This window comes from Pipistrellus kuhlii, unplaced genomic scaffold, assembly GCF_014108245.1.
Source record: "Pipistrellus kuhlii isolate mPipKuh1 unplaced genomic scaffold, mPipKuh1.p scaffold_m20_p_3, whole genome shotgun sequence".
Classification (NCBI taxonomy): Eukaryota; Metazoa; Chordata; class Mammalia; order Chiroptera; family Vespertilionidae; genus Pipistrellus; species Pipistrellus kuhlii.
This window is the reverse complement of record NW_023425529.1, coordinates 95,866,589-95,883,962: the sequence shown is the minus strand read 5'-3', so window position 1 is coordinate 95,883,962 and position 17,374 is coordinate 95,866,589. Positions and strand designations below refer to the sequence as shown.

At 39.6% G+C, this 17,374-nt stretch overlaps 1 protein-coding gene across 18 annotated transcripts in view; it reads left to right on the top strand.

Moving 5' to 3' along the window:
* The window catches only part of MICAL3 (microtubule associated monooxygenase, calponin and LIM domain containing 3), a 262,563-nt gene that overhangs the window by 86,542 nt on the left and 158,647 nt on the right, over nucleotides 1-17,374 (top strand). For 17 of the 18 annotated variants that reach the window (XM_045588548.1, XM_045588555.1, XM_045588551.1 and 14 more), the window contains 9 exons: nucleotides 304-420; nucleotides 815-916; nucleotides 1,475-1,630; nucleotides 2,618-2,718; nucleotides 7,341-7,598; nucleotides 8,334-8,449; nucleotides 10,035-10,161; nucleotides 12,602-12,698; nucleotides 14,049-14,196. In XM_045588548.1, the coding sequence (XP_045444504.1) occupies nucleotides 304-420; nucleotides 815-916; nucleotides 1,475-1,630; nucleotides 2,618-2,718; nucleotides 7,341-7,598; nucleotides 8,334-8,449; nucleotides 10,035-10,161; nucleotides 12,602-12,698; nucleotides 14,049-14,196 (1,222 nt within the window). Of the gene's footprint in view, nucleotides 1-303; nucleotides 421-814; nucleotides 917-1,474; nucleotides 1,631-2,617; nucleotides 2,719-7,340; nucleotides 7,599-8,333; nucleotides 8,450-10,034; nucleotides 10,162-12,601; nucleotides 12,699-14,048; nucleotides 14,197-17,374 lie in introns of those variants that run through there. The other variant, XM_036455629.2, reaches the window with a different exon arrangement.

The window sequence follows — 17,374 nt, the reverse complement described above, 5'->3', positions numbered from 1 at the left end:
AGAGCATGGAAATGAGTCTCCTGTTGGCCACAAAAATTTCATGTTATCTCAGGACTTTTGCTTGTTTTAAATATCTTATCCAAGAGGTGGGAGTGCGTTTGTGTGTCTCTCTGGAACATTTCTTGCCCTGAGTAAAGAAAGAAGCTATGGAACATGACTTGGAAAATGTCTCCTGTTATAGGAAGCATTGAGAATCTGGATAAACTCTGCATTAGGTGGACAGGTGGAAACCTGAGCAGTGACTGCTAACTGGTATTCTTTTTTCAATGTGTCCTAACTTGTATTATCTTTTTGTTTACCCAGGTATCCGTCAGCTTCAACTAATACTTTTGAAAGTAGCATTGATCCTAGGCATTGAAATTCATGTTAACGTAGAATTCCAAGGACTTGTACACCCTCCTGAGGACCAAGAAAATGAACGTGAGTTGAATTGGAAAAGGGAGGAGTAGGGATAAAAGGGCATCAAATGGGTGAGAAAAGATGAGATCAAAGCAGAAAACTATAGGAATCTGTGGGTTGTTTTCGGAACTAGTTAAAAAGGGCTTGTCTATTTGTATAGCTAGTATTTTTTGAGGAACTTTTGATTTAATGAAGAGGCCTTTGAAATAGGATTAGATGTTGCAGGCACTTATATTCATTATAGAAAATTTTATGGTGGGAATGTTCCTGAGGGGTCTTTCTTTCTGTGGTTTGTACCCCATGCTTTTAAATCTACTGTTTTTGGTTTGATGTCTGCCTACCTGACTATCTTGAAATGTCTTAGATGTATTAATATGATCTAAGTGACAACCTTCAATTTTACTTTGGTCTACAGGGATAGGTTGGCGGGCACTGGTGCACCCTAAAACCCATCCTGTGTCAGAGTATGAATTTGAAGTGATCATTGGAGGGGATGGCCGTAGGAACACCTTGGAAGGTATTGATCGTTGTTCCTTTTCCTGGTTTATTACAGAGTGAAGGGTGACTTTTTCCAAACCCTGGGGTGAGAATTTGTGTCGAGAGGATCTACATATATGTACTACCTACTCTAATTTAATGGCAGCCCCAGCCTTCCCTAGCCAATTGGTACTTGGTTTACTTGTTACAGAGTACTCTTGTAAGGGTACTAAGAGACAAGCTATACTTTGAGCAGTTGGCTCTACAGAATTTAAATCTCAGTTTAATAAAAAGATGGCTTCCCTTAAAAAAAAAAAAAAAAAAAAAAGGAATTCCTAGTATTGAGTAACATTCTGGTTAGTCAGTTTCAAAATTTTTGTTAGTGTGTAGGAGACTTTGACTTCTTTTCTGGATTGTTATAGTCTTTGATGGAAAAACACCTTATTTTCACGTTGAGAAGAGCTGCCCTAAAATTTTTCCATTGACTTTTATCACTTATGTTCCCAAATGTCATCATCAATACCTCCTTCCTGTTTGAAGTGATCTTACTTCCTCTCTAGCCAACTGCTGCCACATCTGAAAATTTCTTTCCTTCCAGGATTTCGTCGGAAAGAATTTCGAGGCAAACTGGCCATTGCCATTACAGCAAATTTTATCAACCGAAATACAACAGCAGAAGCCAAAGTGGAAGAGATCAGTGGAGTGGCTTTCATATTTAACCAAAAATTTTTCCAGGAGCTCAGGGAAGCAACCGGTTGGTATCAGTATCTTGAAAGCAATAAGAATAGAAGTTTAAATAATTACTTGTGGCTTTCTCTTGGATAGTTTGCTGGGGTGTTTGGTCATTGGTGTTACTGTGTCATTAATCCATTGCTCTTTCCTCACTTCCATGCTTTCTTCTGTGTGTAATGCTTTCCATATCACTGATTGCTATTCTAATGTTGTTTATCCTTATCATAGGGACTGGGATACTCTGAATTGGGTTTTTACTATATTTGTGTGTTTGTTTTTAAGTGTTCATGCTGTCTTTTACCAACTCTTCTCCTACCCCTTCCTCTATACTGTGGCTCTAAGTGATGGTGTTTAATGCAGTAACCTATTGGCTGGTAGTTCTCTGGTTTACTGAGAACCTGACTTTAGGCACTGAGTGTACTACTTTGTCTACTAAGTTCTACTTTGATCTTGAAGTAAATCACATGCTCGATAGGAATGAAATTTTTATATGATAGCTTTTGAATACCTTAACTTAAATGTTTGATGCAACAAAAATGTACAGCAGATTCTAATTCTCTGTTTTCTAGAACATGATTTCTTTCCATTACATCTATTTTTTTTTTTTAGTTTAATTGAAATTAAAAGCCAATAGTTCACTCTGTGTTTCCAGGTATCCAGTTGTCTGTCCTGTTCTTGAGATTCCCCCAGTTGCCTTGATGACTATAAAAGAGGCTTAACCCGACCATCTTACTAAGGATTAATTTTTCTTTTTCTTTCAATCTTTATATATTTCTGCTTACTATTGATCATTGTTTTTAGGATAACTTAGAGTGTCGAGTTAACAGAGCAGTCCAAGGATAAACAAAGTTCCCCCTTTTTTTATTTTTTTCAAGAAGTGAGAATCTAGGCTCAGACATCTTTTTTACTTTCTCTTTCCCTGCCTGGAGTTTTACAACCCTGGTCTCTGTGGACCCATGTACAATCTCTCTGGCTGCCCTAATATACCTTCAACATTTTTGTTTTGCAGGTATCGATTTGGAGAACATCGTCTACTACAAAGATGACACGCACTATTTTGTTATGACGGCCAAAAAGCAGAGCTTACTGGACAAAGGGGTGATACTGCATGTAAGTGATAAATTTCTTTTAAACCTCTTTTTATGTTGTACTGGTTAGTATGATCACCAAGCAAAAAAATTTTATTGTCAGATGAGTTTTCCTGCAAGGGAATGGAAACTAGCCCTAACTCATCTCCTGGTAACATGTATTCTAATATTTTTTAGTTAAACTTAAAAAAATACTGTTTATTATGTAAATTTTCTAATATAAACAAAAGTACAGAAGATCATCTGATGAACCCCCATGTACCCATTATCTGGCTTTCAGAATTATCAACACATAACCAATATTGTTTCTCTAGAGGCCTGCAGCATGAAATTCATGCACTGGAGGGGGTGTCCCTCAGTTCAGCCTGCACCCTCTCCAATCTGGGACCCCTCAGGGGATATCCAACTGCCGGTTTGGGCCCAATCCTGTATTTGGGCCTGATCCCTATAGGATCCAGTTTGGGCCCAAACCTAAGGTGACCAGACGTCCTGCTTTTGGCTGGACAGTCCCGATTTTTAACAATTTGTCCCGTGTCTCACGGTGTTTTTTAAAAAGTCCCAATTTTTGGAAAGAATCTTTTAAATCTTTTGGACTTTTTAAAACACTGCGGGACACAGGACAAATTGTTAAAAATTGGGACTGTCCCGTCAAAAGTGGGATGTCTGGTCACCTTACCCAAACTGGAATTAGACATCCCTCTCACAATCCGGAATCCGGGACTGCTGGTTCCCAACCTCTCGCCTGCCTGCCAGCCTGATCACCCCTAACTGCTCCCCTGCTGGCCTGATTGATGCTTAACTGTTCCCCTGATGGCCTGATTTCCCCCAACTGCCCTCCCTTCCTGGCCTGATGGCCCCCAACAACTCTCCCCTGCTGGCCCGATGGCCCCCAACTGCCCTCCCTGACATGGTCGCCCCAACTGCCCTCCCCTGCCAGCCATCTTGTGGTGGCTATTTTGTGGCAACATTGTGCGACACCACCTAGGCTTTTATTATAGAGGATTCCTAGAAGGAATTAACCCATTCCTGCAATTAGTTTGTTCCAAAACAAATCTCAGATAATTCAGGAATAAATATTCAGTTTAATTTTAGGTGATTTGACTTGTGGTTCTAGAGAATGACATTCCCTGAGATGATGATCTGAATAAGAAATCAGAAAATCACAGGGTAGAGAGTTCCTTAAGGAGAATTTCTTAAGTCTGATTTGGTCTCAATGTGAGAATTACTATCCCCACATGTGCAATTCCCACCTCAGACTCATGGCTGAATTTCAGAGTATCCTCTGACTGCAGGATACTAATGACTCTGGTCACTTTTATCTGAAGTATGCTTTATCTGAGAGCAGTAATAGGGGTGAACATATGAACGTGTACCTGTAGTACAGCCTCTTTCTACTTGTTACCTTGTATCTGCTTCTCAACTTTGTGGTCCTTTATGTCTATAAGGAGAAACAGGACCAAGCAATGTGTGCAGCTCATTCTGCCAAGAGCATAAACAAGATGTATTTGAATGTTTTATCAATAAGAAATAGGCAGTGTGCCCATTGGTATTAGTCGAAATTATGTAGAAACTATCTGGAATGCCAATACTCTGTTTACTCTTCCTTTTTATATTTTTTTTAGAGGGCAAGAGCCATCCCTGTGTGTGCGTTGCCAAATACTAAGTTCATTCTGACCACTTACTTAATGGTGAACAGTTTCAAGGGCCAACTTGAGTATTTGTGTTTTGGCTTTTAACATCTTGTAGTGGTAGCTGAAAGTACCATCAGGGGCACTTGGAAACCATAGGCCCCATTTTAGGAGAATAAAGATTTGGCTCAGTATGCCAGTAACCTCCAAAATAGAAAAGTAATTTTTTCAGCCCTTTATGTGGAAAATCCCTTTTCTCTCATTATTGTTTTCCTTTTTGGGGGTTCTATAGAGCCTTTCAGAATCTTATTATTAATTTTTAAACTTCTCTTCCATTCTGAATATATTTCTTCCCAGTCTCCTGGATTGCTATTGCTTCCACCTCCAAAACCTTTTGGCACTGAAGCTTTGAGCTCTTCCTTAGTGTTTGTGGAATTTATGCAAGTTAAGAGTCTCATATGGTCCCAGTTGCCAAAAACTATTTGCTATCCAGAAGGTAATAATTGCTGATAGTAACAAACTATAAAGTGCTTTTTCAGTTTACCATACTATCACTTAAGTTATCTTATTTAGTATTCAGAATAGCTGTGAAGTGGATTTGACTCTATCAAAGAAGTAGTAATTTGCTCTAAGTATATGGAAAAGCCAGCACTAGGCAGCAAGGCCTGGTCTCTTATAGAAACAGCCTTCCCCATTCCCCCCCCCCCCCTTTTTTTAAAAAAAAATTCTTTGTTGACTAAGGTCAATATTTGATCCTGCTTCTCAATCTTGTGGTCCTTATGCCCGCTTTACCCTATTCCCACCCCCCTGCTCATGCCCTCCCCCACACACACACCCCCAGTGTCTGTGTCCATTGTGTAAGGTTATTCGTATGCATACAAATCCTTTGGTTGATCTCTCCTCCTTACCTTCACCCTCCCCTACCTTCCCTCTGAGGTTTGATGGTCTGATCAATGCTTCTCTTTCTCTGGATCTGTTTTTGTTCATCAGTTTATGTTTCTCTGACTGACTTATTTCGCTTAGCAGAATGCTCTCCAGTTCCATCCATGCTGTTGGAAATGGTAGGAGATCCTTCCTTTTTATGGCAGCATAGTATTCCATTGTGTACATGTACCACTGTTTTTAATCCACTCACCTGCTGGTGGGTACTTAGGCTGTTTCCAAATATTAGCTATTGTAGATTGTGCTGCTATGAACTGGGGGTGCATATATATCTTTTCTGATTGATGTTTCTAGTTTCTTAGGATATATTCTTAGAAGTGGGACTACTGGGTCAAATAGGAGTTCCATTTTCTGTTTTTTGAGGAAACTCCATACTGTTCTCCACAGTGCCTGCACCAGTCTGCATTACCACCAGTAGTGCACGAGGGTTCTTTTTTTTGTCCGCGTCCTTGCCAGCCCTTGTCATTTGTTGATTTGTTGATGTTGGCTATTTTGACAGGTGTGAGATGGTACCTCATTGCCATTTTGATTTACATCTCTTGGATGATTAGTGACTTTGAGCATGTTTTCATGTCTCGTCCTTCTGTATGTCCTCTTTCGAAAACTATCTAAGTCCATTGCCCATTTTTTGATTGGGTCATTTATCTTCTTTTTGTTAAGTTGTATGAGTTCCCTATAAACGTTAAAGATTAAACCCTTATCAGATATAAGATTGGCAAATATGTTCTCTCATGCTGTGGGCTTTCTTTTTTCTTTTGCTGTACAGAAGCTTATTTTGATGTAGTCCCATTTGTTTATTTTTTCTTCACTTTCCATTGCCCTAAGAGCTATATCGTCGAAGATACTGCTTTGGCATATGTCTGAGATTTTGCTGCCTGTGGATTCTTCTAAGATTTTTATGGTTTCACGTCTTATGTTTAGGTCCTGTATCTATTTTGCGTTTCTTTTTTTTTTTTTTTTTTTGCATGTATCTCTCTAATTTTCCCAGCATCATTTGTTAAAGACACTGCCTTGATTTCATTGTATGCTCTTGCCTCTTTTGTCAAATATTAATTGAGCAAAGTGGTTTGGGTGAATTTCTGGGTTCTCTATTCTATTCCATTGGTCTATATATCTGTTCTTGTGCCAAAATCAGGCAGTTTTGAGAACAGTGACTTGTAATATAGCTTGATATCTGTTTTTGAGATACCTCCTACTTTGTTCTTCTTTCTCAGGATTGCTGCAGCTATTTGGGGTCTTTTTTTTATTCTAGATGAGTTTTTGGAAAGTTTGTTCTAGGTCTGTGAAATCTGCCATTGGTATTTCAATGGAGAATGCTTTGAATCTGTAGATTGCTTTGGGTAGTATGGACATTTTAATGATGTTGATTCTACCAATCCATGAACACGGTATGTTCTTCTTTTTTTCAGCGTCCTGTAGTTTTCTGAGTACAGATTTTTTACCTTCATTGAGTTTACTCCTAGGTATCTGTATATTTTTGTTGTAATAATAAATGGGATTATTATTTTAATCACTCTTCCTGTAAGTTCACTATTGGTGTATAAAAATGTCATAGATTTCTGGGCATTAATTTTGTATCCTGCTACATTGCCTAATACATTTATTAAGTCTAATAGTTTTTTGATGGAATCTTTAGGGTTTTTCACCTGCAAATAATGACAGTTTTACTTCTTTTCCAATTTGGATGCCTTTTATTTCTTCTTCTTGTCTAATCACTATGGCTAGCACTTCCAGTACTATGTTGAACAGGAGTTGTGAAAAGTGGGCATCCCTGTCTTGTTTTTGTTCTTAGGGGAAATGGTTTTAGTTTTTGCCCATTGAGCATGATGTTGGCTGTAGGTTTGTCATATAAAGCTTTTATTATGTTGAAGAATGATCCCTGTATTCCCACTTAGCCTTCCCCTTTTTTTTTTTAATATATATGTAAAAGACTTGTTTTGGAATATGAAAGCACTTTAGGGGAATAAGAAAAGTGGTGAAAAACTAGGTTATGTCCGATATGTGTAGTGTGGCTTGAGCTAGCTAGACTTGTACCTAGACTTTTCCACCGAGCCTCTTCCCTCTCTGGAGCTAGGACTATGCCGACACAGAGCTCTTGCTTTCCCGGGAGAATGTGGACCAAGAGGCTCTGCTGAACTATGCCAGGGAAGCAGCAGACTTCTCCACCCAGCAGCAGCTACCATCTCTGGATTTTGCCATCAATCACTATGGACAGCCTGATGTGGCCATGTTCGACTTCACTTGTATGTATGCCTCTGAGAATGCTGCCTTGGTGCGAGAGCAGAATGGACACCAGTTACTAGTGGCTCTGGTTGGGGACAGCCTCCTGGAGGTGAGTATTAAGGATAACAGCACTTAATAGTAGTTGGAAATAAATCTAGGTGCTTTGATTGTGGAGTGTCTACAACATTATACCATGTAGATGAACTCCCTGTAGGAGTTATATTTTCTGATATATAGGGAAGCATCACAGGCCACAGAGAATCCAGACTTGCTAAGTAGCAATGCAACATCCTTGATTTGCCCTTCTACCAATTTATGAAGCAGAGAAGTCCAGTATCTGAACAGTTGCCAAAGACTACCGTATTTTCCGGCATATAAGACGACCCCCTAATTTTACAGTTAAAACATAGTTTTAGGCCTATATTTGCTGTATAAGACTACCCCCCACTTCCGAGGCAACACCAGTTCTTTTTTTAATAGACTGCCTCTCTGACTCTGGCCAATCTGAGCAGGCTTTTTACTAGAACACAGTGTAGCTTTGGGTACAGAACATGTATAATTTGCATGGATAAAAAGCCTGCTTCGATTGGCTGAATTAGAGAGGCGGTCTATTAAAAAAAGAACTGGTGTTGCCTCGGAAGTGGGGGGTAGTCTTATACAGCAAATATAGGCCTAAACCTATGTTTTAACTGTAAAATTAGGGGGTCGTCTTATACGCCCGGTTGTTTTATATGCCGGACAATATGGTACTTTCAATAGCAATCTCTTTCTTAGTTCTTTAGTATAGTTTCTCTCTTTTAAAATATAAATTATTTTAATTATTTGTTTTATATCTCCTTGGTAGCCTTTCTGGCCAATGGGAACAGGAATTGCCCGGGGCTTTCTAGCTGCCATGGACTCCGCCTGGATGGTACGAAGTTGGTCTTTAGGAACAAGTCCCTTAGAAGTCCTGGCAGAGAGGTAATGGGAAGTAACCAAGAGTCCTTTTGTGAGAAAAAAAACTGGGAGTGATGAGTGGTTTGCTCTTAAGACAGAACACAAATTCATTCTTCTTTCTATCTCTCTGTTTTAATTAAAGATGTTTTCTTATTCAAGAGAGGAAAGACAAGATATTTATTCAAGAAATTGTAAAATAAAAAGATTATTTAAGTGTTTTTCTCTTATCCCTGTTCAAACTAAATTTGTTGCAGACTAATGGTATCTGAATCTTTTTATATCATTGAAGGATGGTATCTGTGTCCTTTATGACAATCACACAAACAAATACATAAAAATAGTACATTAAATCCTCTCCTTAAATTAGAAAGATGTAAATTAATGAAATCAGCGTGGTACTAGTGATACAGAATTTTTGGACTGGAAGCCAGACACTTTGTCTGCCTGAATCAAAGAATTAATCCACCGACAGAAAGTGGTATAGCAAAGGTGGAGATTTATTGAAGAACAAGTACAGACTCTCACATGGGGAGAGGGAAAGAGTCCCACATAATGGACTCCCACTGAGTTCCTTTTCCCTATGGCTTATAAAGACTGCAGATCCTGGTGCCTTGATATTCCCTCTGATTGGTCACTATTCCCTTAGATTGGTTACTATGGTAACGCCTGGGCTCAGAGGTTAAACCTCACATGTCCCATGTGAGGTTCTCCTCCCCTTCTTCCTTGTTGTTTTTCCATTCCCTTTGGGCTTTCTTCTTCTCCCTCTGAATAAATGGCTTCCTTCTCTTTATTTTGTAAATATAGACCTTTTGCTGTTCACAGCTTTATCGTTCTATGGAAATGTACCTGTTGCAGCTTTCCAGCTCCTCCATTCTATGGAAATGTACCTTCCTGCTGCTCTGCAGCCTGGTGTTTTCCTCCATGGTCCCCTTAATTTCCAAAATTTCTAAAATTTCCTAAATCTTTCATATTTTATCCCTAAATTTCCTCTTTCAATAGAGGACATACTCAAATAAGAGTTGAGATTAAAAGTGACTTTGAATTCAAAGGAAGATACCAAGCTGCTTGTAAACATTTCTCATGTTTTCAAATGTCAGATATTTTGAAGCAGATTATTTAAAATAAGGTAAGAATCCTGGGATTTGCTGATAAAAGTACAAATACCTTAACCTGAAAAACTAGAGAAACAAGATTTCCTGGATGAAATTGGTGGTTGATGTCATTTTTAGTCTGTTACTTAAAGCACTCTGGGTAATTAGATGACAAGTTCTTTTTTCATCTGTGATTCTCTTACATATTAAATATTGCCAAACTTGCAAAAACAAAACAGTAAATTATTTGCCTTTTAAATTAAGGTCAAACGTTTTTATCTCTGCCTACAGCAATGTTTTAGCTGTTCTCGTTGGCCCTTAACCAGGCATGTGGAATCACTGAGTGAGTGGGAATGGGAAGGAAGAGCTGATGTAGGATTGGAGGAAACCAGTCAAGGATGAAGATTTATCATCCTTCAGATAATTTGGGGATTGTCAAAAAATAGAAATAGTCTCAAAGGAGAAGGAGATGTTCGTGATGCTTGTCATGCCCTGAGTATATTGCTGTGTTATTGCAGGGAAAGCATTTATAGGTTGCTGCCTCAGACAACCCCTGAGAATGTGAGTAAAAATTTCAGCCAATACAGCATAGACCCTGTCACCAGATATCCCAATATTAACATCAACTTTCTCCGGCCAACCCAGGTAAGTGTCTTCTAGTCAGTGATCTATATCTGGGTCCTTTGAAATTTGCTTATTAATAACAAACATATAGGCAACCTTTTCCTCGAGTAGGTTCATGTAGATGTCTCTCTGATTTGGTTGAAGTACATATTATTTCCCATCAATAAATTGAGCAGTTAAGGCAGAGAGTTGTTGGATAACTTGCCAGAAGATCAAACATGACAAAAATTATGGACCCAGGGCTTTATTCCAGGTCTCCTGATTCAAATTGTATCTTGTAGGGAAAGAGTACTTGTTCACTAGTGAGGAAATGTGACTTCCACTTGCATTATTACCAACAATTTCTTGTAACTTGGACTGGTTATTTCACTTTCTCTGTGTACCAATAATTCCATAAGGGACATATGCACAGGTGACCTATGGTGCCTCAGCCAGAAATCTGAAACGTACAACCCAAGGTACTTAATAATCCACCGAGCATAAATTATACAGGAGACAAACATGCAATGCACAAATCACTCACGGTTTATTTACCAGAATCCTGGTGGGTTCCAGACCTCAACAGGCCAACCGGGGATACACACACACACACACACACACACACACGGTTCACGGAGGATGTTGCAGCTGTGGCTCCGCTTTAGTTGAGGCCTCTCGCGATGGTTAACGATCCAAGGCTCATGGTATGGGGCTCACGGCTTGGGCAGAGCTTTGACAGGTGCAGGTGGAGAAAGTGGAGAGCGACCGTCTGTGGAAGAGCAGAAGGAGCATCTCTGATCTTCTCTGGAGCTTGCTCTTTTTATGTGTCTTCAGTGCTCAGATGTGTCTTCAGTGTGTCTTATCAGTGGGTCCCAGGAGCCTTGCTATCTGGTCTTATATAAGGGGTACAGATCACTTTATTATTTTCTACATACAGGCCACTCAAGGGGGCTTATCAATTTGTTTACATTACATTCCATATTTTCAGATATCACACTTCAATTCCACACTTTAATAATTATTCTATATTACATTTTATCCTTATTACTATTGCTATAACACTGCAAACCTCAGTTTCTTTTATTTGTAAAGTTAAAGTGATCATCCCTGCTACTCACAGACAGTATCATTGTGAGGACAACTGGGATTATTAGCTGGAAAGAACTTTAAAAGATAAGACACTTGCTACAATTAAAAGTTATTGTTGGTCATTTTTGTACTGAGTTATTTCTCAGAATATCTTATGCCTTATAATTACATTAAGAATGACATAGTTTAGACAGACGTTATGATAATTTATAGAGCAGAGTTATCCCAAAGAGCCCATCAGTTTTTCGAAAATATTCTGTTCAACATATTTGCCAGTTTTCTAGTGTAATTGTTTAGTCATTAACACTGTGCAAAAAAAAAAATCCATGTATAAAAGAATATGTACTTTATAATTTCATTTACATAAAGTTCAAAAACAAGCAAAATTAATCCTTGGTGATAGAAGTCAGAATAGTGGTCACCTTTGGGATCAGAATACTGACTGCAAGCCTGGAGATGTTGTAAAGTTTGATCTGGGTTGTTATATGGGTACTGGAGTCTGGGTGCACAAATTCATGGGGTCCCTCAGTGTGGCCTGTGGGATGGGGCCAAAACCTGCTCTCCAACATCCCCAGAGGGGTACTGGATTGTGAGAGGGTGCAGGTCAGGTCCAGGGACCCCACCAGTGGGCCAGGAGGAACCAGGGAGGGCTCCAGAGCCTGTCTTGCTCAGTCCAGATTGGCTGGACCCCAGCAACAGGCTAACCTACCAGTTGGAGCGTCTGCCCCCTGGTGGTCAGTGCACATCATAGCAAGTGGTTGACCAGTCAGCTCTCTGCCCCATGGTGGTCAGTGCATGACATCACAAGAAGTCGAGCTGACTTAGCATATCATTAGCATATTATGCTTTGATTGGTTGAACGGATGGCTAGACACTTAGCATATTAGGCTTTTATTATATAGGACATTTATTTACAAAAATGCATCATTTTACACTATGTATTATCAATTAAAAAGTAGATTTTGTCCAGCCAGTTTGGCTCAGTGGTTGAGCGTAGAGTGAACCAAGAGATCACAGTTCAATTCCAGGTCAGGGCACATTCCAAGGTTGTAGGCTTGATCCCCAGTAGGGGGCATGCAGCAGGCAGCTGATCGATGATTCTGTCCATTCATTGATGTTTGTCTCTCCTGAAATCAATAAAAAAAAAATTTTAAGTAAAATTTTTTTTGAAAATAGGTCCAACAAAAACTATCAAAAGGACTTCTATAGCTGAGTAGTGAATTTTTAGCACAACTTATGTATTTATTTATATGTAACCTAGGTCATCATCATAACTTTTATCTAAACTTTGCCCAGTCTGCTATTACAGACTTTCATCTGTCATTCTCTTCTCAGGTGGGAATTTGTTACTTGTTTTATTTTCCTTCTTTACAACGTTTTACATTTCTGCCAGGTGCGCCATTTATATGATACTGGAGAAACGAAAGATATTCATCTGGAAATGGAGAACCTGGTGAATTCCCAAACTATCCCAAAGTTGACTCGCAATGGTGAGTTCTGATAATGCCCTTTTGAACCTATCCAGAAACATCTGTAATTTATTGAGCTCTTAGTGTACATAGTACTGCATAAGGCAGTGGTTCTCAATCAGACGTGATTTTTCCCCTTAAAGGACATTTGGTAGTTTCTGGGGACATTTTTTAATGTCTTGAGTTGAAAAGGATGTTACTAGCATCCAAGGATACAGCTAAACCTCCTAATGTACACAAATCAGCTCTCAGCCAAAAATATCAGTTGTGTCAAGGTTAAGAAACCTTAATCTAAGGTATTATGAGGAAATAAAAAGAAATCAGATAGAGATGCTATTGATAAAAAGAAAAGGGCAGCATGTGGGTACATACACATGCCAGCTAAGGTTTTGGGGGTAAGGCTTTATGGAAGAAATAGCGGCATTTTAATTGAGTACTATGATATTGCCAATGAAAAGTTCAAGGCGCAGGAAACGGGAGTTGGAGACCAAGACACATTAAAGGGGAGGTTTATTCCACAGTAACAAGTGAGATTCATTATGGAGGAGGTAGAGAATTGGAGGAGGGGGAGGAGGAGAATGAGGGACTCAACTGGGCTGCCTCTGCAGACGGAGAGTGGTGGGATGGGGAGGAGGGGGTGAAAAACAGCGGCACTGGAGGGGCTGAGATGGCCTCTTCAGGGAACAGAAAGGGTTGGGCCCAAGGATGAATGGGAAGGGATGGGCGCCAGGGCAGTCGGCACGCTCTGATTGGAGGTTCAATGTCTCAGTGATGTCTCGGCTGCAGACTCTGGTAAAGTCATAACTCCACCCACCAGTTGGGGTGGAGGGACCTCTTAGCCAGGATACAGTGACAGAAATAAAGGCCATTTCATATTTTGTGTGTATTGTGGACCCCTGAAGATTTGTTTTAAAGGAGAGTGATGTGAGTATACCTCTACATGTAAGATGGCATGGAGAAGGCAAATCGCATTGTAATAGTCAGCTAACAGTTGTAAAGGCCTAATTATGGTATGGATATTGAGGATGGAAACAGGACAGTGGACCATAATTAGTCGAAATATCACTTTAGGGTCAGGTACAACTGGGTCCCAGTCCAATCTTTGCCATTTGTGAAGTGTGTGGTAATGAGCAGGTTATATAGTATATGAACTTCAGTTCCTTGTCTATGAAATAAAGGTAACAAACACCTACCTTGCATTATGGTCATAAGAATTTTATGATATGCATAGTTGGTTTATCATGATGCCTGACAACTGTGTTCTTCCTACCTTCAATAATTTTTCAAACTGATATGTGTGGTACAAAGAGGATCCCATATTAATGCTACCAAGTGACAACACTTTCATTAATATTTTTTTTGTTCTTTTAGAGTCTGTACCTCGTTCTAGCAAACTGCTTTGTTGGTGCCAAAGGCAGACAGATGGCTACTCAGGAGTCAATGTGACAGATCTCACTATGTCTTGGAAAAGTGGTCTGGCCCTATGTGCAATTATCCATAGATATCGCCCTGATCTGATGTAAGTTGTGACCAGACTTTCTGTTTCATTTTATATTCCCTAAGGATCTTACAGTACCCTGCTATCAAGTAGCCAAATTTGTACTTTTTTCCTAGAACAAAATGCATAGTAAGATACTTTCTCTATAAAGCAATGATTAATTTAGACTTAATTACATTGAAAACTCTGAATGTTAAGTATTATGTAGTTCAACAAAGAAACGATTAGCTGTGTTTTTAACAGCACTCAAAAGGTCAAAAATTGGTTTTAACACCTACCTGAGTGTATTAACTTTACATAATGGAAAACTCTGTTTACTGGCCACAGGTTGAACTCTTCATTTCAGCCAACTGTCTCTCAAATGTTATTGGTCATAAGGAAAATCTGGTTAGAACATTTGGCTGGCTGATGGCAAATGTGTCAGGCACTACCAACAAAACAATTAGTGCATCCCAGCTTTATAATGGTTCATTCGTATTCTCTTATGTTAAGGATTGCACTTCCTGCTAAGATACTTTGTCAGTCCTACAAAACTCAGATCATCTCACCCACCTACACCAGTAATATCTCCCTATTTTTACCATTCTTGATTCATCCAAGTGCAAAATCAGTACAACAGGATGACCCCAAGTCACCTGTGGATACTAGTGCACTCAGGTTTCTACCATGGGCATTCCCCCAAACAAGAATATTTGGAAACAGAAGCAGAGCATTTGAATTATTTTGGCTGCCTATTCTTTTATAAGGTTCACTTAAAGGCCCAATTTTGGTGAGTTTATTTTAAGAATTCCTTAAGAAATCATAAAGGACCTAGTTCCTATTTATATTGGGTTATGAGTTAATGAGGCAAGAGCTGTAAAAATAGCCTTTGTATAATGTGATTTAGGAATGGGGATTTCTGATTGGTTTGGATAAAAGTAAGTGACCTCTATGATCTTCTACCTTAGTTTACGCACAGATGACAGAAGGGCTTACCCCACCAGGAAAAAGGAAAAGAAGGGGGTGTGAAGGTGTAAGATTGGAGTCGCTCAAGGATTTTCTAAGTGTACTGGTTAATCAGATTTTTTTCAATAGATGGAGTTACACATATGTTGATATATATGTGATTTGATATGTATGCTATTTTGTTGTAATGACAAGTTTCAAAACTTCATATGTCAAATTTTCTGAAGGTGTTAACATCATAAATATTTTTATGCTTAAAAATATTGAATTTTGTGCCCAAAAAAAGAGTATTTGCGGGAAGTTTTAATTCGTTACTTTATTTTGAAGAAAAGTGCTGCTGAAGCTTATGGTGAACATGCTCCATCTCAAGATACTCGTGAATGCTGGTTTAAACACTTTAAAAGTGGTGATTTCTATGTGAAAGACAAAGTATGTCTAAGTCAACCGAAAAAGTTTGAAGACAACAATTACAAGCATTGTTGGATGAAGATGCATGTTAAATTCAAAAACAACTTGCAGAAAGATTAAACATTGCTCAGAAAATAATTTCAGATTGTTTACATCAATAGGAAAGATTTTAAAGGAAGGAAAATGGGGTGCCACATCAACTGAACGAAAGACAAATGGAAAACCAAAAAGTCATCAGTAAAATGTTGCTTCAATAGCACAAAAGAAAGTAATTTTTTGCATCAACTTGTGACTGGCGATGAAAAGTAGATTTATTTTGAGAATCACAAATGCACAAAATCATGGGTTGATCCAGGTCAACCATCAACATCTACTATAAGGCCAAATTGCTTTGGAAAGAAGACAATGCTCTGCATTTGGTGCAATCAGGAAGGTGTGGTGTATTATGAGCTACTAAAACCAGGTGAAACCGTTAATACTGATCGCTACCAATAACAAATAATCAATTTAACCATGCTTTGATCATGAAAAGGCCAGAATGTGCCAGAGGACATGGCAAAGTAGTTTTGCTTCATGATGATGCACTGTCACACAGTTTAAAACTAGTAAAAGACACGTCAAAAGATCTTGCCTTAGGGGAGATCTAAGATGTCGGCGTACATAAACATCTGAACTTCTGCCGTGCACAACAATTTCAAAATTAAAACTAGCCAAAATCGGCTTGGCTCAGTGGATAGAGCATTGGCCTGCGGACTGGAAGGTCCCGAGTTCGATTCCGATCAACAGCATGTACATCGGTGAGGGCACATCCCCAGTAGGGGGTGTGCAAGAGGCAGCTGATCGATGATTCTCTCTCATCGATGTTTCTAACTAGCCCTCTCTCTTCCTCTCTGTAAAAAATAAATAAAATATATTTTTTTTAAAAAGAAAAACAGCTAAAACTAAAAGACAAAATGTCTATCACCCAGAACCACGTGAAAGCTAGCTGAGTGGAAGTTCTACAACGGAAAGAGAAAAGAACATTCAGTGCATAAACGCTGAAAAACTGAGGTATAGGGGCGCGCATGATACATCTGAGGCGGTTCCTGGCTGGCGGAGGGCGTTGCTTTCTTCAACCCAAAGAGAGATAAGCTCCCAATCTCTCTGAAATCCAGTTTCTGGGGAGAAGCTAGACTGTTTGCCATCGGGTCGGAAAGTGAGGGTGGCTTGCTTGCAGAGCTGTGCACAGGAATAATTGTTTGCTGTGCTGGGGCTCAAGACACGGGGACGCGGTCAGAGAGGCAGAGACTGTGGATGGGCAGCCATCGCTATTGACCATGCTTCAACCTAGTGATGCCCTGAGCTCTGCCCCGCACAATCTACAAACAAACCCAAGCTCCAAGCAGTGGCTTTTGCATATGAATGGCTTCTCTATTGCAGTTTAACCTAGCAAATTTGCAACCTGGTGCAGACAGCTCCAAGCTCCAAGCAGGGAGGAGAGGACTGTGGCTCTCACTGTAGCTTCTGCAGGGTGGCCTCAGACAGTAGCTGAACTGCACCCCATTGGAGATCCAGAAGCCAGTGTATCTAGTGGTCAGTGTGAGACACCAGATTTCAACTCCTCACATCCATAAGTGACACATTTGGGAGGCAGACTCAGTGAGCACCAAAGCCCCACTGAAACAAGGCCTGCACCATAAGCATGTCTGCAGTGCAGCAGTTCTTCTGTTACAGACACAGCAGGTCCCCACAGCCAATTGGCCTGAAGGTCAATTCCTCCCAGTGTACCAACAGCAATAAAGGCTTAACTACACCAAGACTTTGCACTCAGCCCACAAAAGGGTGTACCAAGAGTGACCACCTTGAG